Genomic DNA, 26,793 nt, shown 5'->3' on the forward strand with positions numbered 1-26,793 from the left:
CCATAAACAATTGCCCCTTAGTGTCCAAAAAGGTTAGGTGGGTTTACAGAGTTATGGGGAGTGCCTAGGTAGGTTGCTCTTTCCAAGGGTCAGTGCAGACTCGATGGACTGAATGGCCTCCTTCTGCACTGCCGGGATTCTATGATTACATCCGAAAGATTACTGTAAGCAGTTAGGTAGCTAATGGTACATGTTCCTATCAGAAATGAAGACTGTAATCTATGATCACATGTTTCACTGTGTAATATAAGATAAGAACCTCACCTTTGCTCACATTGATTGTAAAAGGGAACACTAGCCTCAAAATGGCAACGCAGAACAGAAATGAGAAAAGCTCCGATTTTCCAAATTCTGGTCCAATTCTGACTTTTCACAACCTCAGATATGTGGTGAATTCAAGAGGAGCATTCTGCAGAAAAGGGAAGGAGAAGGAAATCCTGTGCTGTGTCAGGTAAGACTGTGTAGACTGGATCCCTTGCATTCTGAACAAGGACAACTGGGTGGTGGGTGAGCGGGACTCCTCCAGTGTGTAGGGAATTGGCAAGTCTAATGCCAGCAGGTTGACCCTTCACAGCTGTCCCTTCACCTGGGGCTTGTGAATGTCCGTTTCATGGGAGTCAACTATTTCTCTTTTGTTTGAATTTTGAAATTGCCTTATACCCCGCAAGGTGATACATGAGCAAATAATCTGAACCTCATTCACAGATTTCATTTGCTTCTATCACCTGTCCTGTCTAATCTCGAATAATTTTTTTAAATTCATTTTTACGGGGTGTGGGCTTCGCTGGCTGGGCCAGTTATTGTTGCCCATCACTACTTGCCCTCGAGAAGGTGGTGGGCAGCTGCCTCCTGGGCACTCAGTGACGCTCAGTCACCCACCCTGGGGGTGAATTCCACACAACGTTCTATGTGAAGGAGTTTCTTCGTTAACTCTCCTCTCTGTTGCTCCTCATTGCTGTCCCTTTGCCTTCTGGGAATGGATTGCTTCTTTCCGCTCTGCCCCATCATTTCAGAGTTTTAAACAGATGTGTTTGATCACCCTGTAATGTAGCAGCTCCCAGTGAATCTGCCTCCCGCACTCATAGAGGTTTCCAGCTCTCATGTGGTGCGTATTCCAATCCAGCAAAGACTCCTTCAACTGAAGTCTTCAGAAGGTTTCATACAAAGTCATCATTTATTTAATAAAAGCAAAATACCGTGGATGCTGAAAATCTGAAATAAAAAGAGGTAATGCTGCACCTGGTCTGGGAGTGTCTGTGGAGAGAGAAACATTTCAGGGTGAAGATTAGCCCCGTGGACTCGAAGCGTTAACTCTGGGCTCGATTACCCGGCCTCGTTGCGCGCTCGCTTGAGCGAAACAAGGCCAGTGAATAGTGGGAGAGGCCAGAAACGAGAACCGTGGCAGGCGGCAGTTTGCAATGCAACCTGCCCGCAACCCGTAGGCGAAATTGGGATCTCGCCGTAGCAAGGCCCATTTCCATACAATTAACGGGAGCCACTCCAGATCCAATGGCCTCCCGTAATTCAGTGGCCTCCCCAGCAAGTGGTCACGCTGGCCCCGATTAGTACTCCTTTTGAAAAACATGAACCTGGCGGAAGGGTTTCTGTGGGGAGCCGAGGAGTGTGATTAACCTCACAGGCAAAGAGCCCGGGGGCACTGGGCTTTGCTGCCCCTGGCTCAGGGAGGGGGGGGGGGGGGGGGGGGGGGGGAGGGGTGGAGGGAAGGGGGGAGGCACTTGGGGTGGCGCTAGGGGGACATGTCCACGGCCAGAGGGTGGGTGGGTGCTACGGGGAGGGGGAGATGCCTGGAGAGATAGACCAAGGGTTCAGAGGTTGGCCCGCATTGCGGAAGAAAGTGATAGGTGACATACTGGGTGTGCTCAAGGGTTTTTAATGTCACAGGTATCCAACAATACCCCAATCCCGATAGTGCCACCCCAGAACTGAACCCTGCGACTCACTGCTCTGAAACTCTGGCCTTAGCTCCTCATTCCTGCGTTCTCTTTTCTAACTAATTTTAAATCCAATTTGTTTTCCTATCTGGGATAACGCATCTGTCAACCTTCCTGCAACCTCTGTGTAACCTTGTAAAATACTTACTTTCCTAAAGATCATGTGCATTGTTCCACCATCCAATCTGTTTGTCTCCTTAAACAATGACACAGGGGGGAGGGGGGTTAAATTGTGAAGACAAGTTCCATAGACGTGTCTAGCATTCAACTGAATATAGAGGATTAAATGCTGATCTAATGGAGTTGTTGAAAATGATGGGGGAGGCACGTGGCGCAGTGGTTAGCACTGGGACTGCAGCCCTGAGGACCTGGGTTCGAATCCCGGCCCTGGGTCACTGTCCGTGTGGAGTTTGCACATTCTTCCCGTGTCTGCGTGGGTTTCACCCCTACAATCCAAAGATGTGCAGGGTAGGTGGATTGGCCATGCTAAATAGCCCGTTAATTGGGAAAAAAATAATAATTGGGTACTCTAAATTTATTTAAAAAAAGAAAATGATTAAAATATTTGATAGGGCTGGGTGGCACAGTGACCCAGTGGTTAGCACTGCTGCCTCACGGCGCTGAAGACTGGAGTTTGATCCCGGACCCGGGTCACTGTCCGTGTGGAATTTGCACATTCTCCCCGTGTCTGCGTGGGTTTCACCCCCACAACCTAAAGATGTGCAGGCTAGGTGGATTGGCCACGCTAAATTGCCCCGTAAATTATTAAAAAATATTTGATAGGGCAAAACTGGTGCGGAGAGTCCAGAACAAGGGGGGGGCAGAACATTAAAATTCAAGCCAGGCTGTTTCAGGCTGTGAGGAAGCACCTCCTGACACAAAGGGAAATGGAAATCTGGAGCCCTTTTCCTCAAAAGGCCAATGAAACTGGGGGGCCAATTGAAAAATTCAAAACTGAAGTTGATAAATTTTTATTGGGCAAGGGGATTAATGGGTAAATGAGGTTAAGATATAGATCAACATGGGCAGCACGGTAGCACAGAGGTTAGCACTGTTGCTTCACAGCTCCAGGGACGCGGGTTTGATTCCTCGCTGGGTCACTGTCAGTGTGGAGTATGCACGTTCTCCCCATGTCTGCGTGGGTTTCCTCCGGGTGCTCCAATTTCCTCCCACAGTCCAAAGATGTGCAAGTTAGGTGGATTAGCCATGCCAAATTGCCCTTCGGGCCGGTGTTGACTCGATGGGCTGAATGGCCTCCTTCTGCACTGTAAATTCTATGCTTCTAATTGACTAGCGGAAGAACTCAAATAGCTGAATGGCCTCTTCCTGTTTTCATGTTCCCTCATAGAATTCTGCGGTCTGTCGAGGACAATTGACCTTTCTGAAAACTTTGCTGTTTCCCCCCCTTATTATCTAAATACTTTAATCCTTGATCCAGGACAAGCTTTGCCTGCCATAGATGATAAATGAACTGGTCTGTAACCTTTCAATAATTCATGACTTTGAACAAGCACATCTATTTTTCATTTTTTTTGGCATTCACCTGGTCTCACACTCGCTTCCTTCCACATCAGATTTGGACAGTGGTTGTTTCAATGTTGCTGACCTCCAGGCTATTGTCGACACATCAACTCCACTTTGAACTTCATAAGTGGCCTTCTCCTGCTCTTTGGAAACACATTGCATTTTGAATCAATTACAGCAACAGAGCCACCTCACGTAGATTCAAAGGTCAAATTCCTACATTACCTACATGTTTACATCCTTTGTTGCGATTTTGATCTCTGCATATTGACTGGATATTTAATTAGTCTCTGGAACAGGGCTATAATTCGGTTGTTGGGAATGTGCAACACCATATGGGTGTCAGAGTGTGCACTAAGGTCATGCTGAATCTCCTGAACTTGAAAATGGGACTCCAGGTTGTTTTTTTAGACCTTCTTTGCCTTTTGCATTTGAGTTGTGACGATTTGGTGTTTGGATATTTGAGTTTGTGTTGAAGAAGTGGGCAATGTGTATTGATAGACTTGGCTATAACCATTCACTTTATTTCAGTGGGATGATGAAACCCGGTATGAACGCTATCCTTGGTCCAACAGGAAGTGGCAAGACCTCGTGAGTCGTACAAAATATCACAAAACTACCAGAATGTTTCCTCTTGGTGCTGGTTTAAACACTGTCTCTTCTTCTCATAGGCTTCTAGATGTGTTAGCAAACCGGAAGGATCAAAAAGGACTCAAATCAGGTCAGATTCTACTGAATGGCCGACTTGTGGACTCGAACTTTAACCTCCAGTCTGCTTATGTTGTGCAGGTGAGGGCTGTAATGTCAGTGAGATTTCCTGTGGCATGTAAAGTATGGTTTGAGTTCATGTCAGTATCACACCCTGTACATCAATGAATCATCTGCCAGAGTTGAATAGTTCCAGAAGACCCGATAGGAATCTGGCGCAATGTCATTCAATATGTTTTCCCTAAAATTCCTTGGTATTCTTAAACTCTCCAACAATTTAATACCTGATGGAACACTATTCCACACTTGCTAATTGTCAGTACTAGAGAGGTTGATTGGCAGTAACTAACATTGATCTCATCATTAAAATCTTGAAATTATATCACGACAAGTTTAGTTTGTACCTCCTGCACTGAAGTCAGGAATTCATTGTATTTCAACAATGGGACTGGTGTTGAGATGTTGATTTCCTCAAGCTAACCATGGTGAGAGAAACTCTGACAGAGATCTGGGGATTTCCATGCTCAGTTGAGCATCTGCCTTCCCCTAAATGTTGCTGCTGATAATACTGAGCTGCATTAGCATCATCATTACTTCCTCAGCAAAATCTCATCCGCATTTGCCCAAGTTGAACCAGGGGACTGAGTTCAAACTGGGGAATGATTAATTCAGGATTGACATCGGGAATTTTGTCTTCACACAGAGTGATAAAGATACATGTAGGTTCTTCGTCTTCTTTTTCTTCTTCTTAGTCTTTTCACTCATTGACGGAGCAAAGGTCAGAGACAAATTCTCTCCAGCTAATTCTGTCTTGGGCCAAACTCTCCAGTTGTTTCCATATATAGCCCTCATCTCCCGTCTCCTTTTCTGTATGTGTTTGCATGTGTTTCTCGGTCTGCCTCGCTTTCTCCTTCCTCGTGGGTTCGATGTGAGAGCTTGCTGTGTAACGTTTTTCTGTGACTTCCTCAAACTATGGCCTATCGATCCAATTCCACTTTTGCCTTCTGATTTCAAGGACCATTGGGTCTTGTTCTGTCTCCTCTGATAGCCTACTATTATTAATGGTATTTAGCCTGTGCATCCTAAGGATCCTACTGTGGCATCTCATGTAGGTTACACGGCAAAATCCTGGAATTATTAAAAAACAATTGGATATTTTAATGGGTAAAGTTCTACTTGGACTGAAGATCTGGGAATGGCTTTGCTCACCCATGGCTGTCTTGTAAACTGAAAGACTATTTCAATTTTTAAAAAAGGTATGTGGTACAATTTTTGAAGAACTTACTTTCTTCAATAACAGGACGATGTTCTCATGGGAACATTAACAGTCAAAGAAAACCTGGAGTTTTCTGCAAATCTTCGACTTCCCAGAAAAAGGTACACGCTTGAGGAGAAGCAACAAAAAGTGAACAAAGTCATCGATGAACTTGGATTAAAAGATTGCGCCAATACCAAGGTAATTTTACCCAGAATTCAAAACACTCACACCAATCACTCTGCCCGACAGGCACATATCAGTACTCATGATATCATTCTATATCATATAATCATACTCTCTGTATATTACATGCCTCTCATTCATTCTATTGTGTAATATAATGTATTTAATCTCCCCTTTTACAGAGATGCTACATTTTGCGTATGTCCTGGCACTATTTACTATTCACTGTTTTGTTTTACTACAATGTGAACACAATTAGATGCCATATTGTTCATACCTCGATAACATGTTTCAACGAGCATTGTTTGATGGTGAAAGTGGGCAGGTCACAAGGACTGAATTGCAATGGAAAGTTCGAAGATAAGAAAGAAGGAATGCGAATTGCGAGGGAGAGGTAGTTGAAAACAAAAGGGAATGGCCATCATGTTAGCTGGAATGTGGGTAGTACACCTTTCACAGAGTTGGGGTTTACACCAAAGCTTTGCTTTTCACATAGCCTGGGCTGACAGCCAGAGGATTGGATGGAATCAATACCTTAGGTAATAGTGAAAAATGAAATGATTGGCTTCACCTTGGCCAGCATTAAGCTGGGCGGACATTTTTGTTCAGTCAGGTGGGGTTGTGATACCAGTTGTCAGGTACAGCAGGAGCTGAATGTGTGGGAGCTGGACCCCTGCATTTGCCTTAGATATTCTGAGTTAACAATCTATTGATATCTTGCCAGATTGGCACAGAGTTCATCCGTGGGATTTCTGGCGGGGAGCGAAAGCGTTGCAGTATTGGCATGGAGCTAATCACCTCGCCCTCCCTCCTGTTCCTGGATGAACCAACTACAGGGCTTGATGCTAACACAGCTAGCTCCATCATGCAGCTACTCCACGCGTAAGTCTTCATCTAATTGACACAAGCCCTGTTCTTAAACAAAAAGTGAAGGAATTCATTATGGAATATTAGTGCGCTGAGAAATGTAAATTCAGATTGGCTTGTAGTATTCTAGGAATGAACCCCTCGTCTTAAAACATGAGTAGATTTAAAGTTTAATCACATTTTTGTGATTTTAAATCTCTTCAACAAACCCGGTTCATTTTTTTTTGTTTGCGTTTCACCTTTTCAGTTAGTAATAGAAGAACCTCCTTTAGGGGCTGGTTTAGCACAGTGGGCGAAACAGATGGCCTGTAATGCAAGCCAAGGTCAGCAGTGCGGGTTCAATTCCTGTACCAGCCTCCCCGAACAGGCGCCGGAATGTGGCGACTTGGGTCTTTTCACAGTAACTTCATTGAAGCCTACTTGTGACAATAAGCGATTATTATTCAAGTGGAATGGGTTTGGATTCTTGCTAATGTCTTGTTGAATTCACCAACTAAAGTACAAAGTGGTGATCTCAATTAGATTAGCATTGTCCCTAAACATTTGCTCAAATCACTTCACAGTGATGTCACAAGAATAAACCGTATCATCACAGTAAATGCTGTTGGTCGGATTTTGAAGGACGTGAAACAGAACAAATGCGAGTTAACAATATTTATCTGATAGCTTCCATGTATTCCTGCTGCCCTTGTATTATATTATCCAGCGTGCTTTTACTGACTACATTATTGTGGCCCACTGCGATAACATCATTGTTTCTTAACAAGAGAGAAAATACCATGTGTATAATATTTTCTAATGCAGATAGTAGAACATCATTGCTTCATTGTCTCTGATTCGCTTTGGATACTGTTTGGCTCCATTGATGGTCAGAATGTCAAAATGTTTCCTTTAGCTTGGTAAATGTATATGGTTCATCCCCGTTGTCCTGATTCTCTCAGTATAGAATGTCCTCATCTTCCAAAATGAGCTGCAATGCTAATTGGCCGTGATAATTAGAGACTGGTTTTGTGATTTTAGGTTGGCCACACATGGGAGAACCATAATCTTCTCAATCCACCAGCCTCGATATTCCATCTATAAATTGCTGGATTACATAACATTGATGAGCAAAGGAAACATTGTATATCAAGGTCATGGTGCAGAAACCATCAACTACTTTAAAGATCTTGGTAATGGAGTTACATTTAATGTTGGGCTTTAACACGCGTGGATTAAGGCTGACCTGGAGAAGAATTTCCCTGTTCCTTTTTGAAGCAAGTTATTGTTGAAACACTCACAGGGTCAGTCAGCACTTGGAGCTCAGGGACTGACCATCTATATTAGTCCAATAATATATTTATTCATATTTCCCGAGATTATCCCCTCTTACACCCTCAAAGCCTGAATGGTGGCACTCAAGGTCATGTCCAGTTTCCCATTTCAGAGCTGTTTATCTGTTCGCACAAGTGTAATTCTACAAAGCGAGGTTTATGTAAATGAAGTATCAGAACTATGGCCAGGCTGTGTGAAATCTGCTCAGAAACCTTTCTGGCTGTTTCTAATTCATCCATGGGTTTTGAAATATGGTGTAAATTCAATTATAATGATTGACTTATCCAATTGCCAAAATGACCAATGTAACCCACTGATTCTCCCCGTGTCTGCGTGGGCCCCACCCCACAACCCAAGGATGTGCAGGGTAGGTGGATTGGCCACGCTAAATTGCCCCTTCATTGGAAAAAAAAATGAATTGGGTACTCTCAATTTATTTTATTTTTAAAAAACTCCACTGATTCTAATAAGTAATTCCCCAAGAGCTGTGCGCAATGCTAACTAATTATTTATAGATCTGACATACTCAGTTGGGCCTGAGCAGTTTCGCTCATTGTGCTAATTGGAGATTCAGTGAATGAAAGCAAGTGTGTGGTACTAAATAAATTTCACTAAAAAGAGACAGCAGTTGATTAATCAGCTATTAATAGTGGCCGGCAGTCTAAACATCCCTCCCAGGAGTCCAATGCCAAACTCCACATTTATAACCAACAGGTAAACCAACTCCAGGTATAAACTGGTTTAGATAATGTGTATTTGAGCCTCACGACTGGAAGATCACTCACAGTCAATCAGCATTTCCTTTGGTCACAGATTTCCCCTTCTGTGTACCTTCCCCCTTCCACAGCACTTGCTGAAAACCTGTGGCATCTCTACCGTTTTTGAGTTTGCAGTGAGAGGTTATCGAATTGTAACCAGAACTCCGTTTCTCTCTCCACAGATGCTGCTGAATATTTTCAGCATTTTCTGTTTCTTTTTTAGATTTCCAGCATCTGAAATACTTTGTTTTTGTGGGGGGGACATCTGACTTGTTTACGTTGTAAGGACCCTTCCTGTTGATTCCTTATTTCCTATTTCTTTTATTTTGTTGTTATCATTTTTGATTCGTAGATCTTTAATGGAGACATACCTTTAAGTCGAGCAGAGGAAGTGAGTAACTAAAAAGTTTCAAAATAGTACACTTAGATTTTGAGAAGCAGAACCCCAACTTTATGCCACCGACTGTCGCCCTGAGGCTGAAGATTGAATCTCACTGGAAGACGTCTGGTGAAATAAAGACTCTTATAATTTTACTTTTACTATCTTCTTTTACCCCCCTCTTTCCCCTCTGTGTTTGCCTGTCTTATGTGTGTTTAGTGAATGGGGTGAGTTAAAGAGGGGACTTTAGATGTTAGATAATAGTTAACCAGTTGAATTGGCTGCCTATTTCATTATATTTATTGTTAGAAGTAAAAGTTAATTGTGCTTAAATTTACAAACCTGGTGACTGTATTATTGGGTGGCCAAAGATCAAAGACTTTGGGAATTTTTTTAAATTAAAAGTTAATTTCAACTGTGTTGTGATTCTGGGTCAAGTGGGGCTGTAATTGACCACGCCGTTGCCGAGGAGGTTGTAACAATACACTGCTACTGTCAATAATGTTGGCAAATTATTCCTTTTGTAGGGTACGAATGTGAGCCTTACAACAACCCCTCCGATTTCTTCTTGGATGTCATTAATGAAGCAATTTCACCTTCCAATGAAACTTCCAATCCAGGTATTATGGATGATCAGGATTTATTGATAATTATCTTTCAGTTACATTTCACTAATATGGCTTCTAATTCAACCAGACTGTATGGAACGAAGAAGGAGAGAAGAGAACTGCCCTCATCTCCAATCATTCTTTCTTCTCTAGCGTCTTTGAATGTTGTTTGGCAAACCTGGACCCATCCTTCCCACAATTCAATGTTTGATTCTCCCCAATCGCATTCCTACCCTTACCACAGCACCAAACCTTGTTGGGTCATTCTTGGAACCCTTGCTTTTCCTGATATACATCAATGACCCAAACCTTGAAGCACGGGGCAAGATTTCAAAATTAGCGAGATACAACGTTCGGAAGCATTGTTAACTGTGGGGATGATAGTGTAGAACTCCAAAAGGATACAGGCAGGTTGTTGGAATGGGTGGACATGTGACAGGTGAACTTCAATGTAGAGAAATGTGAAGTAACTCATTTTGGAAGGAAGTACATGGAGATACAATATAAAATAAAACTCTGAGTGGGGTGGAGGAGGAGAGGGACTTAGGTATAGAACATAGAACAGTACAGCACAGAACAGGCCCTTCGGCCCTCGATGTTGTGCCGAGCAATGATCACCCTACTTAAACCCACGTAACCCGTATACCAACAATCCCCCCATTAACCTTACACTATGGGCAATTTAGCATGGCCAATCCACCTAACCCGCACATCTTTGGACTGTGGGAGGAAACCGGAACACCCGGAGGAAACCCACGCACACACGGGGAGGACGTGCAGACTCCACACAGACAGTGACCCAGCCGGGAATCGAACCTGGGACCCTGGAGCTGTGAAGCATTGATGCTAACCACCATGCTACCGTGAAATGTACATAAATCATTGAAGGTGGCAGGGCAGCTGGAGAGACTGGTTCACACAGCAGATAGTGTCCAGAGCTTCATTATAGAGGCAGAGAATACAAGCGCAAGGAGGTTACGTTGAGCCTGTATACAATTATTATTTCAATCTCAGTTAGAGTATTGCGTCCAGTTCTGTGTGTCACACTTTAGGAAAAATGTGAAGGCTTTGGGAGAGAGCAGAAAAGATTAATGAGAATGATTCCAGAGATGAGGAGCTTCACTGACAAAGATAATGCAGGCCGTCATCCTAGATTCCAATATATCCTTGAGCTTTTCCTTCTCAACTAAATGTCACTTTCTGGCAAGAGCATCCACAAAGAACTTCTAGACGTCGCTGGTGACAGCCAGTTCTATCTCTCCATCCCTTTGCTAACCACACCACTGCCTTTGTGTTTTCAGATTCTCATCCAATGTCTCATATTCTGATGAGCTGCAATTTTCTCCAGCCAATCATTAGAAAACTGAAAGGATTATCTCTGTCGGCCACTACAAACTCCATAACCTCGCTACTGATTCCATCTCTCCCCCTCTCCAGCCATTGCCTTAGGGTGAAGCAGACTTTGCACCTATTCAACCCACAAGCTGAGTTCCTAATCCCTTATCCTTTCCATCATACAGGCGACTTTCCCCGACAAACAGCACCAGCATCCATCCGCCCCGATTCATCCCGTCTGCCACTGAAATCCTCAGTTCTTCCTTTGTCACCTCCAGTCTCAACTATTCCAATACGCTCCTGACTGGCCTCCAGAAATATGAGTCAATCCAAAACTCTGTAAAAATCACAAAAAGCTCGCCTGCAAGTTCAGCAGGTAACTGGGAAGGCAAATGGAATGTGAGCCTTTATTTCAAAGAGAATGGAGTATAAAATAGGAAAGCCTTGCTAAAACTATACAAGGCACTAGTTAGACTGCACGTGGAATACTGTGAACAGTTTTGCCCCTTATCTAAGGACAGATATAGAACATAGAAAAATACAGCACTGGCATTGGAGGCAGTCCAGAGAGGGTTCACTAGGTTGATCCCTGAAATGGAGGGATTTTCTTATGAGGAAAGGTTGAGAAGGTTGGGCCGGTACTCATTGGAGTTTAGAAGAGTGAGAGGCGGCCTTATTGAGACATATCGGATTCTCAGGGGGTTTGACAGGGTCGATGCTGAGAGGATGTTTCCTCTTGTGGGAGAGTCTGGGACCAGAGGGCACAATCTCAGTTGTTAAGTAGGTTCACGCCTAAGATAGACAGATATTTTATCAGCAAGGAAATCAAGGATTATGGGGATAAGGTGGGAAAGGGGCAGCACGGTAGCATGGTGGTTAGCATAAATGCTTCACAGCTCCAGGGTCCCAGGTTCGATTCTCGGCTGGGTCACTGTCTGTATGGAGTCTGCACGTCCTCCCCGTGTGTGCGTGGGTTTCCTCCGGGTGCTCCGGTTTCCTCCCACAATCCAAAGATGTGCGGGTTAGGTGGATTGGCCATGCTAAATTGCCCGTAGTGTCCTAAAAAGTAAGGTTAAGGGGGGGGGGGGGTTGTTGGGTTACGGGTATAGGGTGGATACGTGGGTTTGAGTAGGGTGATCATTGCTCGGCACAAAATCGAGGGCCGAAGGGCCTGTTCTGTGCTGTACTGTTCTATGTTCTATGTTCTAAGTAGAGTTCTCCTTTTTTAAAATAAATTTAGAGTACCCAATTCTTTTTTTCCAATTAAGGGGAAATTTAACATGGCAAATCCACCCACCCTGCACATCTTTGGATTGTGGGGGTGAGACACGGGGAGAATGTGCAAGCTCCACATGGACAGTGACCCGGGGCTGGGATTGAACCCTGGTCCATGGTGTCGTGAGGCAGCAGTGCTAACCACTGAGCCGCCGTGCTGCCCACGTGGGAAAGTAGTCATGTAACAATTATTAAAGACTATTTATTAAAGTAAAGACAAATACACACAGACCAGAAATCTCTACTCTCACAGAATTAAAATGTATGACTTACTAAACACACGCCGTTTGTTTCGAATGTACCCCTGTTACAAAATATATCTATGAACTCTGTCAGACTTCCCCTTCTCCAAACAGCATCCAAACTGACTAACCAGCTATAGTTACACAATACAGGGCAGATGCTCAAACCTCGAACCGTCTTTTTCCTGGTCCGGTGAAGATATTTTAAAACTGGTGTTACAAAGGTTTTCTGCACTGCCTTGGCTCTAAGATTTAGGAAGCTTGTTTGCTGTAAACCTGGCTTTCAGGCTTGGTGGCTGGAAACTGGCCTGTCCACTTACTGAGACTTCTAGGAGGTAACCGCCTCCCTCCCTTCTCAGGGACTGGTCAATTATACCTTTGTTGTCCTTTGATTATGCCTTCTGTGTATTTGGGTGCCTGCCCCATCTACTTCCGTGATTGTATATTAACATATGTCTATCCCATGGACCTACCCAATCGTTTATAATCTGTTTCTCCTCCATAAACTATTAACATTTGATTATTATCTAAACTGCTGTTCTAACCTTGTTACCAAGAGGCATGCACACCATTTGAGGCCCTACTGCTGGCTCCAGGTGGGTTCATGACAATACAGACAGTATGACTGCTAGAGTGGTGGCTAAGGTGTCATAAAAGTGAGATAATCATTGATTTGCAGGTGAAGTGTTCTGCTAATAGATCTTGAGAACCATTTACTTATTTACAGATAGCTAGCCAATGGAATAGGTTTGAAGGAACCCTGGGGTATAGATAATTTATGAGAAGTATTGTGTTTGGTTAGGGTTAACAAGGCAAATGACATTTTGTAAGAAGAGACAGATGATGTAATTAATGGGAGGAGCTAGGTCTGTTTGAAGAATCACTTCCTCGCACTATTGGTTGCTGCGCCTCAGCTACCTGGTCCCCAAGATTTGGAATCCCCTTCTTAAACCCCTCCACATTTGAACATATCTGTCTTACTTTAAGATCCTTCTTAAAACTCACCTCTTTAATTAAGCATTGGGTCAACGCACTGAATATTTCTTAATCTGTCGCTGTGTGGTGTGGGATGTTTTCCTCCATGAAAGGCAGTGGGTAGATCCCAGTTGTTGTTAACATTGTTAGTAATGCAACAGTCACTCAGCCAGTGTATTATCTAAACATGCCAACTTGTGTTTTTCTTTATTAAAGAGGTTGTGATAATTTCTCAAACGGCCCTGGATCCTGGAGGAGAAAAGAATCTCCTGGCACATAATTTCCAACAGTCAAAGTACTATGACTACATTGAAAAGGAACTGAAGTCCTTGTCTGTGCCTGATGTCTCAAAGTCTTCAAGTAAAATAAAATCTTCATATGCCAATCCTTTCTGGTATCAGGTAGATTAACGTCTTGTGTTGTTTTCTTTGAAGGAATAATTAAATCCAATAGGTAACAACAAACATTGAATCCAAAGGATGTTATGGAGGCATTGCTGTTGGAACTTCCCTTGTGTCACTGCTCCACAGTCCAGGTCTCACTACAGTACAGGAGCATGGTGCTGACAGTACTCCCAACACCAGGACTGTTATTGACTTGCAGAAGTTTTGTTGTCAAACACATGTTGCAGTTTATAGAAAGCCAAACTAGAGCAGCTGGTCTGATGTTGTCAATGGGGCCTTTTGTGGTGTGGGAAGTACTCAACAGGGGCGCAAGGTAGCACAGTGGTTAGCACTGTTGCTTCACAGCGCCAGGGACCGGCTTTGATTCCCGGCTTGGGTCGCTGTCTGTGCGGAGTCTGCACGTTCTCCCCGTGTCTGCGTGGGTTTCCTCCATGTCTCCAGTTTCTTCCCAAAGTCCCGAAAAGTGAATTGGACAAACTGAATTCTCCCTCAGTGTACCCGAACAGGCGCCAGAGTGTGGCGACGAGGGGCTTTTCACAGAACTTCATTGCGATGATAATGTCAGCCTACTTGTGACACTAATAAAGATTATTATTATTATTCCCTATTCCAGAGCTTCTCCTTCAACGTATATACGGGTGGTACAGTGGTTAGCACTACTGCCTCACAGTGCCAGGAACCTGCGTTCAATTTCGGCCTCGGGCGACAGTGTGGAGTTTGCACTTTCTCCCCTGTCTACTCTGGGTGCTCCAGTTTCCTCCCACAATCCAAAGTGGTGGGTTGGCCATGGTAAATTACCCCTTAGTGTACAAAAGGTGAGGTGGGATTACTGGGTTACAGGCATAGGGTGGAGGTGTGAGCCTAGGGAAGGTGCTCTTTCCAAGGGTAGGTGCAGACTCGATGGACTGAATGGCCTTCTTCTGCACTGTAGGAATTCTATGCGTTGTGGGAGGTGGAATAATTGTCTGACCAGGTGTAGGTTGACAGATGAGTTTTGTTTTGGTAACATTCAAAGACAGGTCATGTTTCTTGTTTGTAGGATTTAAGCTATTGTGAGTAGGTTGTAAATCTGGCGCAGAGAGAGAAATGACACCAAAGTCACCTGCAAAACCAGATCGTGTGTGTCCAAGATGGTCACTTTAGTTTTGGCACAGAGGTGATTGAGGTTAAAGAGATCCATTTAGCTGGACATCCGGTGACGGCGGGCGGGAAGCAGTCGCACAATGGAAGGCTCCCATTCGGGAACGGCATTTTCGGGGCTTTCAGCCCGGTCCCAGGGTCCATGGAGGCGGCAAAGGCAGGGAGAAGGCACGGAGGAGACACAGTGAAGGCACAGTAAAGGAAAATGCCGAGGGTGAGCAAAAAAATGGCCTTAAAAAAAACAGCTGAAGGTCCATCGGGGAGTGGAAAGGTCACCGCGGGGTCACCAAGGAAAATGGAGGCTGGAGCACCAGGGGAGGCCGCATTGCTTACGGCTGAAGAAATAACTAAGGCTGCGGCATTTGAAAGGTAGTTTACAAAACACATGGAGACAATGAGGAAGGAGATGAGGGAGGTTTTGAGTGTGCTGGTGGAGGAGGCGATTTCCCCGGTGACGACGGCGGTGACGAGCGCAGTGGCGGAGGTGCGGGAGCAAGGGAAGGCGCTGAAGGAAGTGGAGGAGACATTATTGCAGCACGGTGATCAAACTACCTCAAATGGGGAAGGAGATGCGGAAGGTGATAGAGATTAACAAGGATTTGTGAGGAAAAATGGAAGACCTGGAAAACAGATCCAGGCGACAGAATGAGAGGATTGTGGGGCTGCCCGAAGGAGTTGAAGGGCCGAGGCCAACTGAGTATTTTGCCGCGATGCTGGCGAAACTATTGGGGGAGGGGGAGGATCCCTCCCGATATGAACTGGATCGGGCTCATCGGTCTTGGAGGCCTGTACCAAAGGCGAGTGAGCCGCCAAGGGTAGTGACTCTGTGCTTCCGTAGGTACAGTGTGAAGGAGAAGGTCCTGTGCTGGGCCAAGCAGAAGCGGGTGGTGCAGTGGGATGGAGCTGGTATACGTGTATACCAGGACTTTATGGTTGAGCTGGCGAGGAGGTGGGCTGTCTTCAACCAAATGAAGAGGGCACTGTACATTAGCAAAGTGCAGTGCGGCATTGTATATCCAGCGAAGCTGAGGGTGACTTACAAGCTCAAGGACTTTTACTTTGGGGTGTAGGTGGATATGCGGGGTTTGTGTGCTAAAAGGGAATTTCTGGGCTTTCCTAGGGCCGGGCAAGGGGGAAAGGGACCCGGGCGGGGGCCTCCGCACTGGCTGGTTTAAGCCGGCCAGTGAACGGGAGTGAGGTGGGGGAGGGGCTGCGGCAGCCTGGCGGAACAGGGTCCGAGTGGTCTAGCCGGCGTGGAAAGTTGGGGGGAAGGAACCGAGGTTGGGGGGAGGAGTTTTACAAGAGGCAGTGGAGGGGAGGAGTTGGAGAGGTGGGGGGTGTTTACAACTCTTGGGTATCATGTACGGTACTCTTTCAGAGGTTGGATGGCATTGAGTGTAGTGGGGGGGGGGGGGGGGGGGGGGGGGGGGGGTGGATTCTGTAGGTTAATGGTGACCATGGGCGATCCCGGACTCCTTTTTCTTTTTCTCCTTTGTTTTTTGTTTCCACCATGGAAGGGTTTGTTTTATTGGATGCAGATATTGACAGGTAGGCTGTTGTTTGGGGTGGTGGGAGGATGGGATCATTGTTATTGTCAAGGGGATTGATTTTGTATTTATTACCGTTTACTGTCGGGGGGGGGGGGGGGGGGGGGGGGTGTAAATTTTGAAGGAAAATGTGAAAATGGAGAATAAAAACATTTTTTAAAAAAGAGATCCACCCACGCAGTATTTAATACGCACACCAGAGGGCAGATGACCTTTGAGGTGACCAGCAGATGTCAGGGACATTGTCAGTAGTATAGAGGGTATCACACAGCCTTGCCTGACACCAGTCTGGATTTTGAAGGCATCTGTTTCGGATCTCCCTTCAAGCCAGTTGCAGTCATGTCATCATGAACAGTTGCAAGATTGTTCTTCTGAGACATGCAGATCTTTGTAGCACAAAGATCTTTAGAGCCCCACGATTAACTGTATCAAATGCTTTGGTCAGGTTGACTAAAGCAATGAAGAGTTCCTCGTGTTGATTTTTGCGAAATTTCTTGGATTTGTCTGAATTGGAAGGACTGTTGAAGAAACACTAGCGTCCGTCTTGAAACCAGCTCTACCACACTCAGGCAAAACTTCTGCAAAATCAACATTGAAGGATTGGACATCGCCAGGGTGGCCCCAAAGGACCTTTCCTGACAGATCCTGTTGCCTCAGCTCCTCAATGGCTCGCATTCCTAAGAGCTGTGGAACAGGACAAAACTAATGCTTGAAAGACACTTTGAAGCTTTCCTCAAAACGCGGCAGCATTGATCTTGGTAACTGGGAGGCATTTTCTACCAATCTTTCAGAATGGCAATGACTTGTTCATCAAGCAGCATCGTACTGACTCCCAGCGTTTTACTGATGAGGCAGATTGGCAGCAGAAAGGGAAAGAAAATGAAGCAAATCCTGCTTCTCCGGATCCCAATACCATGTGGGACATCCTGCCCCATTTTCCCAGAGATCTGTGGGCCCAGAATTAACCTACTCAATCAAATGAAGACCTATGGTAGAAACGCGCAGCCCTATTATGAAGCATTAATTATATCTGTGTTGTTTGAACTGAATATTTTACGTTATCATGTTTCTGTGATTTTGGATTCGGCCTGTCGTTGGTTAATTCCCAAGGATGCATTTTTAGCTTGACAATAAGTTGGCAGTCTGAAAATAGTCTCAACAAATCTACATTTCGACAAAATGTAACTGCCTGCAAAGTTCAGGGACATTCTGGTGACTGTAGAAGTGTTATTTAATGAGAGAATTGTTATCTACAATCATGCTACTGTGAGATGATTAGGGCAGAAATAGGGGCCATAAATATGATAATCCAAATGGAATTCTGGAGGAACATCATTGTGAACAGATTGGATAGAACGTGGTTGAGGTGAGTAGAATTTAGTGAGGAGCTAGATAAACACAAAAGGAATAGAAGGATAAATTGATGGGATTAGATAAATTAAAATGGGCAGTATATGTGAAACACCAACATGAACTATTCCTGCCGAGCGACCTGTAAATACTGCACACAGCCAACATCTGGGCCCAGCTTGATCCCTTGGAGCCTCCTGTTCACATATCGCCTCAGGTGTAGCTGCAATTTGCAGCCTGATAGAAATTCTCCCCTTCAATATCACAGACTTAAAGTGGACAACAGAGGAGTTGTCCCTGGTTCTCAATCTCTCTGAAGAAGAGGATGAGCTGGGCTCTTTCTGCAGTGATTAAGAAATGTCTAATATGTTTGAAAGCTGAGTCCAGTCAGCTAGAGTTGAGAAGTGAGCCATCATTCAAGAGCTTAGCAAGTTGTGTTTTTATTATTCTTCATAAACAAGGAGCATAGAAATTGATTGTTGCCAGTGTTAAATTGAGGATTGCGCATTCATATATTTCATGTAAAATAAGCAAATGATCTTTAGAGAATGTATTTCAGTCGAGCTGTGCAAAATAATTCACCTAATGTAGCTCGATGATGGTTCTCTGTTACAATCTGTGGGTTATGCTACCATTGAACAAGATAATTGCAAAACAAAAAGTACCTTCCAGGAAGGAGGGACCAAGTGGGTCACTAATTGGAGTAACCAATGTACTGAACCTAGGATAATAGTAAATGCGAACTAACAAATTGTAATAAGGTAGGGTCATTGTTTGTGTGTTTCTTTGTTGAGTTTAGCTGAAGCATTTATTATTTATTCTTGAACTTTCAGCTGTACATTATGTGTGGCCGAACCATCAAGAATTTGTGCAGAAACCCACAGACCTCAGTAGCTCAAGTGTTCCTTATGTTACTTTTTGGAATACTGAATGGACTTATATATTATCAAATACCACACACAATGCCAGAGGCTTTGCAGAACAGGTAGGAATAACTTAATTCACAAATGATTACATGTATTTCATTCAACAGTATGAATATTTTCACAGTAACTTGAAATGAAAATCGCTTATTGTCACGAGTAGGCTTCAAATGAAGTTACTGTGAAAAGCCCCTAGTCGCCACATTCCGGCGCCTGTTCGGGGAGGCTGTTACGGGAATCGAACCATGCTGCTGGCTTGCCTTGGTCTGCTTTCAAAGCCAGCGATTAGCCCTGTGAGCTAAACAGCCCAACTCCATTGCAGTGTTAATGTAAACCTACATGTGACAATAATAAAGATTGTTATTATGGAATTTCTGATTGGGGAATGTTTTTGATCATTTATTTCCTTGTTTGCCTCTATTCAGTCTCCGTACTTTATATAAATAAAACCCAATGGGTAAAATATTTCAGAGTATCAGCTGGTGGCTTCCTGTGCACCCACTCAGCATTAGAAGAGAGTATGCAGGGAACTAACTGCTCACTTCTGAGTTTCCTCCTTAAGTGGAGATCATGAACTCAGCTGGCAGCAGACAGTTTGAGTAAAGTCAGTGGGCCAAAGGATGTCCTTCTGACTTTAATAACTTGAGGATGGAGAATTGCAAGTGCAAAACAATGCCATTAAGGATACGGGAATGGTTTGTTGAAAAGGTATCATTAATTGTACTTGTAAGCAAGTTGTCAGACCCTAAAGTGGCTCAGCCACTGAAACATTACTTCCATCCGTCTCCACTTGCAACCTATCCCGCTCACTGCAGTGCTGAAGGAGGCCATTCGGCCCATCCTGTCTACACCGGCCCTCTGAGAAAGCACTCTAACCAGGCTCCCACTGTATCACTGCGACTCCGTAAGCCTCACATCCCTGGAAACAAAGGGGCAATTTACCATGACCAATCCCTCTAACCTATAATTTTTTTGGGACTGTGGGAGTAAACTAGAGCTCCCAGTGGAAACCTGCGCAGACAGTCACCCAAGGCCAGAATTGAACCCAGGTCCCTGGAGCTGTGAGGCAGCAGTGCTAACCACTGTGCCACCGTGTAAGGGGTATTGGGGGCATCAGAGATATCATCGTACCAAGATCAAAATTCATTGAATTAGGGGCTGTAAGGGGATGAAGATGAAATTTGGGCTAAGGACAGATCATTCAGGGTCAGGGAGGGGAAGGTAGGAGGGGATAATGCAAATACAGCAAAGGGATAGGGGCAGAGGAAAGTGAGAGGAAAACAGGTTGTGGATGAGCATTTAGTATCCATTATCCCTGTAAAAGTTTGGCGGATTGATGTGATGTATTGTGCGGCTAGTGCCTTTGTGTCCATGAAGTCTCAAATGTATATTTTTAAATTTCAGAATCGGCGCATTCTTCTTCATAATAATCAATCAGGTTTTTGGCAACCTTTCAGCTGTGGAAATCTTTATACAAGAAAAATCACTCTTTTTGTACGCAGCTAAGTATTTTGTTCCTGTTTTTGTTTTAGGGAAGTGAATGAAAAAGGGGGGAATTGGAGACCCTGACAGTCACAGCTTGGCTCAATGGTTACTGAAAAAACAAACCACTGCTAAAACCAAATCGAGTCCAGAAACACACCAGCAGATGAACTGATTCACAGTAATAGTGCTGCAAGTAACATGTTACTCCCAGTGTGCGGTGCGTGTCAGCACTGGGTTGCACTGTTTGCAATTAGCCCAATTTCACTTTTCATCAAAGTTAAACTCCTGCCAGGCAGATTGAGTTAAAATTGTCCACAATTCTGGCTATCCAGAGGAAAGTTGTGAAATAACTCGAGGTTTATTTAATCATTATAAAACATTGCAGAAACGAAGTACAGCGAGTCCGAGGGACTGAGGGCCCTCATAGGTCCCAGTTTCAAAATCTATAGGAGCGATCAGCCCAGCCGTGTTGTGCTCTCGCTTGATCGGTGCAGGCGGTAGATGCCAGGAGAGGCCTGTCCCAGGCTTCCTGGCAGCCTTCATGCCTCGCGGGATCTACCCCACACCCACGAGGCGTTGGAATTAGAATACCGTTTAAAAGGAGCGTGACCAGATGGCACGCATCTCAATAGGTTTTAAATTGACTTTGGCAAACTTACCCAGGAACTACCAGCCTCGCCACGGAGGCTGCAGCCGGCCGCTGTTTGGTCCTGGTCCACACAAACGTGGACCAGGCAGGATGGCACCCCGGGGCCTCCCAGGCCAAAGATCTTTGAGTGGTCAGGGATAGTGCAGGGTGGCTCCCTTGCCCTCCCCCTGGAATGCAGGGTTCTTGGCACTGCTGCCCTGGCACTGTCAAGGTGGCAGTGCCAAGCTCTCAGGAGCGCTCACAGGGTGTCAGTGCAAGGGTGCCCAGGTGGCACTGCCAAGGGTCAGGACCTAAGGGGGGCCATGCCCATGAAAAGAGAATGGAGGGGGCGCGGTTTGAAGGGTTGGGAGAGTGCATGGCAGATAATACGGATGCCCCCCCCCGCAGGGACCCTAGTGGGTGGTCCTCACTTGGTTGGAGGGGGTGGCGGAAGAGTGTGCCCATGGTTGGGGTGGACCCACAAGCTCACTTAGAGATTGGGGCACCTTTCAAAATGACGGCCTGATCTCGGAGTTCAGTTGGCCAGTGCTGAAAAATATTCTACCTGTGTGCTAAACACCCCAGGGCCCAAAATAGTGACTAAATGTCATTTGATAGGGGTGGGGAACTCACCGTCTGAGCCGGCGGGAAACTCCCTGAAAAACCCACCACCAATGAACTTGAAACCTTTTCCATTGAAGTCTGCCCTATGTTTTCAACAATTGATTACTGGGATGTGGACATCACTGGCTGGGCCAGCATTGATTGCCCATTCATAATTATCCTCGAGAAGGTGGTGGTGAGCTGCCCTCCTGAACCGTTGTAGTTCCTGAGGTGCTGTTGGGGAGGGGGGGTGGGGGGAGGTCCAGATTGTGACCCAATGACGGTGAAGGAATGGGGATACATTTCCGAGTCAGGATGGTGATTGGCTGAGAGGGGAACCTGCAGGTGGTGTTCCCCTCAAAACTACTGATGCTGTGTTAATTATTTTAACCTTAAATTCCTGCTTCTTATTGCTCGCAATCTGAGACATTGGTGATGTACAAGTTTTTTAAAAAAATTCTTTAATCAGACACGAAAAGGCGAGCGGCTATTATCGAACGTCAGCTTACTTCCTGTCCAAGATCCTGGCAGATGTGATCCCCAATCGCATCATCCCCGTTCTTTGCTTTGCAGCTATTTCTTACTTTATGATGGGTAAGTGTCTTCATCATGTTTACCTGTCACCAACATTCACAATGAGGAATAAATACACAATAGTGCCCCATTATAACCAGCACCCAGACAAACGTGCCCACATAATAAATACAAAGCCACTTAGATTGATTCCTTACTTTTATTAATGATACACCAGTTAAAAGAGAGTAGTGGAAGAATATCTTGAAGTCTAGTATAGTCAGTAGTAGATGCCTGGGGACAAATGCTATGGAGTTTTCCCATCTTCCTTCTTTTGTGGGTGTGAGTGGCACTGGCAAGCCCGGCCGTTGTTGCCCATTCCTGACTACCCTTGAACCAAGGGTGGTTAACAGTCAGCCACATTGTTGTGGCTCTGGCGTCACATCTCGGCCACACCAGGTAAGGATGGCCGATTTCCTTATCTAAAGGAAAAAAAGTGAATCAGATGGGTTTGGACAATAATTGATGATAGCTGTTTTGGTCACCATGAGTGAGACGAGCTTTATATTTCAGATTTATTACTAATTGAATTTACATTCAAGAAGCTGCCTTGGTGAGATTTGAACTCCATGGCTGCAGAGCGATAGCCTGGGCCTCTTCATTAGGGGCAGCACAGTAGCATGGTGGTTAGCATCAATGCTTCACAGCTCCAGGGTCCCAGGTTCGATTCCTGGCTGGGTCACTGTCTGTGCGGAGTCTGCACGTCCTCCCAGTGCGTGCGTGGGTTTCCTCCGGGTGCTCTGGTTTCCTCCCACAGTCCAAAGATGTGCGGGTTAGGTGGATTGACCATGCTAAATTGCCCGTAGTGTCCTAAAAAGTAAGGTTAAGAGGGGGGGTTGTTGGGTTACGGGTATAGGGTGGATACGTGGGTTTGAGTAGGGTGATCATTGCTCGGCACAACATCGAGGGCCGAAGGGCCTGTTCTGTGCTGTACTGTTCTATGTTCTATTACTAATCCAACGACATTACCACTGCACAACCTCGCCACCTCTTCCTCCTCCCAACTGAGGGAGTGAGATTGGAAGTGGCCATTACTGGGATGCCACTGATAGACAAAGTTCAAACAAAGGTTAAGAAAAAAAAGTTTGCATTTGTACAGCAACCTCTCTTACGTTAGGATATCCTGAAGCATTTTCCAATGAATTAATTCCTTCCGAAGGTGCTGTTATGTAGGCAAATGTGGTGATCATGTTACACCCAGGACAGCAGACAGCAAATGAAGGAAATGCATATTCAACCTTTTGAGTCCAATATTTTCAATGCAGGATTGAAGCAAGACGCGGCACATTTTTTCTTATTCTGCTTGACTCTCAGCCTCACTAGTTTGTCAGCAGTGAGTTTGGCCTTTCTCGTGAGTGCAAGTGTCAACACCTTTGCAGTAGCCAATGCCCTGATCGCCATCCCATACGTCTTCATGATGGTAAGAGACTGTTCTTGGTCCATTTCACAACACCTTCTACTGGTTCCTGTTACCCATATGGAAGCTCTGATGAATACTTCACTTGTATTTGTAGGTTTTTGGAGGGTTTTTGGTGAACTTGAACAAAATGTTGCAGTGGCTCGCCTGGCTGAAGTGGATCAGTATATTCCGTTATGGATTAAACGTAAGATAAGTGTAGTTAAAAATAACTTTAGAACTGGTATGTAGATTTTAGAAAAACATTGCACTGGATGGTGGCATAGTTAGCTGGAATTATACAACCGCGACGTGGAAAAATGGTACATTGGTTCCCTAATTCTACTCAGCAGATTACTAATTTCAGGCTTCTCACTTGGGGAGGGCGCCAAACAGGCAAAATAGGACTGTAAACGTGTTCTGAATGAATTGGCAAATTCTCTGTGGGCAATTCAACTTGCGACCAAACTCAGAAAAAAGGTAGCGGACGGGGATGTTTGTTTAAAGGTTGAAGACATTCAGGAGGTTGGTATGGGTGATGGGTTTTGAGTCACAGCAGGAGAGCTGGGGAACTCTCGGAAAGGCAAGAGGGCAAAGTGTGGGTGAAGTTTAAGATGCACGTTGTTGGGCTATGCGGTGGGCGTGAGGCATCAAAATGAGTTAGGAATTGGAGATCAGAGCAGAGAGAGAAAAAGCATGGAGTGACTGAAAACAGCAACAAATAAATATTTGTTATTGAAAATGAAATGAAATGAAAATCGCTTATTGTCACAAGTAGGCTTCAAATGAAGTTACTGTGAAAAGCCTCTAGTCACCACATTCTGGCACCTGTTCAGGGAGGCTGTTACAGGAATCGAACCGTGCTGCTGGCCCTGCTTGGTCTGTTTTCAAAGCCAGCGATTTAGCCCAGTGTGCTAAACAGTAAAGTACATTTACTGTTGGTTAAAATCTATGGTGAAGCATTGTCTTTGATTCTGTCATTTAGGGTTAGGGGTACAATGTCAAGTTTCTCCTTTTGATTTTTAATTGGGGAAGTAAAAAGAGACAATTAGTGTCTGCCCAGTCACTATGTTGATTACAGAAGATAAGATAAACATACACGTCATAAGCCAAAGATTCTTATTAAACCCAACCCAGCTCTGTGATCCTTGTACTTTAGAAAAGGCCATAAAGTTTTAATTTTAAACCTTAAATAAATTATCTACAGCTATCTAAACAGCACAGGTTGGATAAACATTAATGTTTTGTTTTTCCCATCTTTCCACAGGCACTGATAATCAATGAACTAAAGGGACAAATATTTTACATGAATTCAACAAAGTGAGTGCATTTCTTAAAAACGGACTCAATATTTTTAAATTTTAAAAACAATTAAAACGCTGCGTTGTCCATTACATTGACCAGTAGCCCCATGTGGCTAATTGAGAATCCAAATGTGGCCAATTGCATTTCTGGCAAGTAAAAAAAACCTAGACTTGCAGACTATTGTTCAGAATGTGAATTCAATAATCATATTCTCGTGGCCCATACATGCGAACCTTAACCTCATGTATGTTGATTGGCAAAATGCAGAGGTGAAAAGCATAAAAGTGCTTTCCCTCCTTCCTTTTTGAACAGTGGGAGATGTTGAAGTAAATGCACACAAGATGACATTCATTGACCTTATTACATGCTCAAGGATTTTTTCTTTACTACAAAGTGGCTAAAACCATATTGCCACAGCTACACCTGCGGTTAATCAGCATTTTAAAAAAAAATCAGACAACACTGGTCTATATTGTTTCAAACTCTTTGTTACAAATATTCAGTTTCCTTGTACTCAAACTTTAATGGCATGGCTTACCAATACTCATTAAATCAGGATTGAAGATTAATTGATGCGAAGCCTGTTGGTTTATCCCATTGCAACATCTCCAAGTCCGTCTGCTTTCCTCCCAGCAACAGCCAACACCAACTCCACAAGCCATCTGCTGTTAGTATCCCCTCCAGCCACGTACACAGAACAACCTTTACCAAAATCTATGCTGACATTTTAACGTAATGCAGTACTTTCCATGGACTGTCTTTCAGATGAGATGAATAAGTCACTTTGGCTGAGGGGCCTTGAGAATTATAGAGAAGGGATTTGATCTTATTAAATTAATGAACTAGTTAATGAGGATTTAATCCAGTTCAAGAGATAATCTTAAAATTCTAATAAAAAAATATGTTCAGGAAGGACACCAGAGTGTCAAATGTTGGTGACGTTTACTGTTTTGTTCATTTTTAAAACATTTGTTTCTTATAAGGTTGAAACCTAATTGGTGTATTTTACTCTCTCTGCCATGACCTGTATTCTGGATTCCACAGGGTTCCTGGAGAAATATACATGATTGAACAAAATATCGATTTCAGCACTTGGGGTTTCTGGCAAAATGAAGTTGCACTTCTGTGTATGACGACAATATTCTTGTTTCTGGCATTCATACAACTTATACGAATTAACAAGTGGAAGTAAAATATGGCATTTACTTGATTGTGTACTGTACCTGGTGTACTTTGGACTGTTATCAACCTGAGAAAATACATTATCAGCAACTCTGCAATTGAGAAATAATTTCCGGATCAATGAAAGTTCAGTTCCAGCCTTTCATTGGCCAACTGGCACCTTTGAAATGGACTTCAACGCAAATACTAACAACTGGATTTTGGCCAATATAATTGGCTGTCCGTTGTAGATGAGAATGATTTCAGTGGATGGGGCAATTGCCCACACTTTGCATGGATTTGATATAATGACCACATTGAGACAATACAAAATTGGCAGTGTAACCAAAGCAATCTTGTATGAAACCAATGCTATGTTGTGGCAATGTGGGCTGTCTCACACTGCCGTGGCTTTTCACTCTACTACGTTTACCCCAACTGGTTGCAAGGCAAGCAATCTTCAATGTTAAATAGCCAATGTATCTCATTAACCCTTCTTGAATATTAACAATTTTATCAGATATGTCCCATCTCAAATCTTTACAATGCAGTGTTGCTTCCTTGACAAGAACCATCGTATAACCCAGTACTAATCAGCTCACACTGCTTCTAAATATATTCTTGCTGTATCATAGTGACATTATACAAATACATGTTTGGGAACACATAGGAATTGGTCCCAAACAATATATATTTTAATATTAGTTATTGGAATATTGGATGGCACCAGCAAGGACATCTTTATTGTGTAGCCCCGAGGAAGTAAGGTCGAACCTTTATTCAGTGATGGCTTGCACAAGGCAGCGGACTACTGGGTCATTTCAGAGGAGATGAAGAGTCAACTAAAGTGTGTGATATTGGAGTTACAGGTAGGGTAAACTTGGTCAATCGGGCCTTCCT

The 26,793-nt window shown here is 44.2% G+C and overlaps 1 protein-coding gene across 1 annotated transcript; it reads left to right on the top strand.

Annotated features, from left to right (window-relative positions):
* Positions 1-281: 281 nt before the first annotated feature.
* On the top strand, positions 282-26,416 carry LOC119956197 (broad substrate specificity ATP-binding cassette transporter ABCG2-like). Its single transcript, XM_038783202.1, has 15 exons — positions 282-451; positions 4,008-4,067; positions 4,148-4,265; positions 5,485-5,640; positions 6,350-6,507; positions 7,513-7,664; positions 9,471-9,563; positions 13,595-13,779; positions 18,653-18,804; positions 20,147-20,236; positions 21,928-22,052; positions 23,297-23,451; positions 23,546-23,635; positions 24,695-24,747; positions 25,777-26,416. Exons 1-15 carry the CDS (start codon positions 306-308, stop codon positions 25,922-25,924), a joined length of 1,881 nt encoding a protein of 626 aa, XP_038639130.1. The 5' UTR covers positions 282-305; the 3' UTR covers positions 25,925-26,416.
* The last annotated feature ends 377 nt before the right edge of the window (positions 26,417-26,793 follow it).

Source organism: Scyliorhinus canicula, chromosome 22, assembly GCF_902713615.1.
Source record: "Scyliorhinus canicula chromosome 22, sScyCan1.1, whole genome shotgun sequence".
NCBI lineage: Eukaryota > Metazoa > Chordata > Chondrichthyes > Carcharhiniformes > Scyliorhinidae > Scyliorhinus > Scyliorhinus canicula.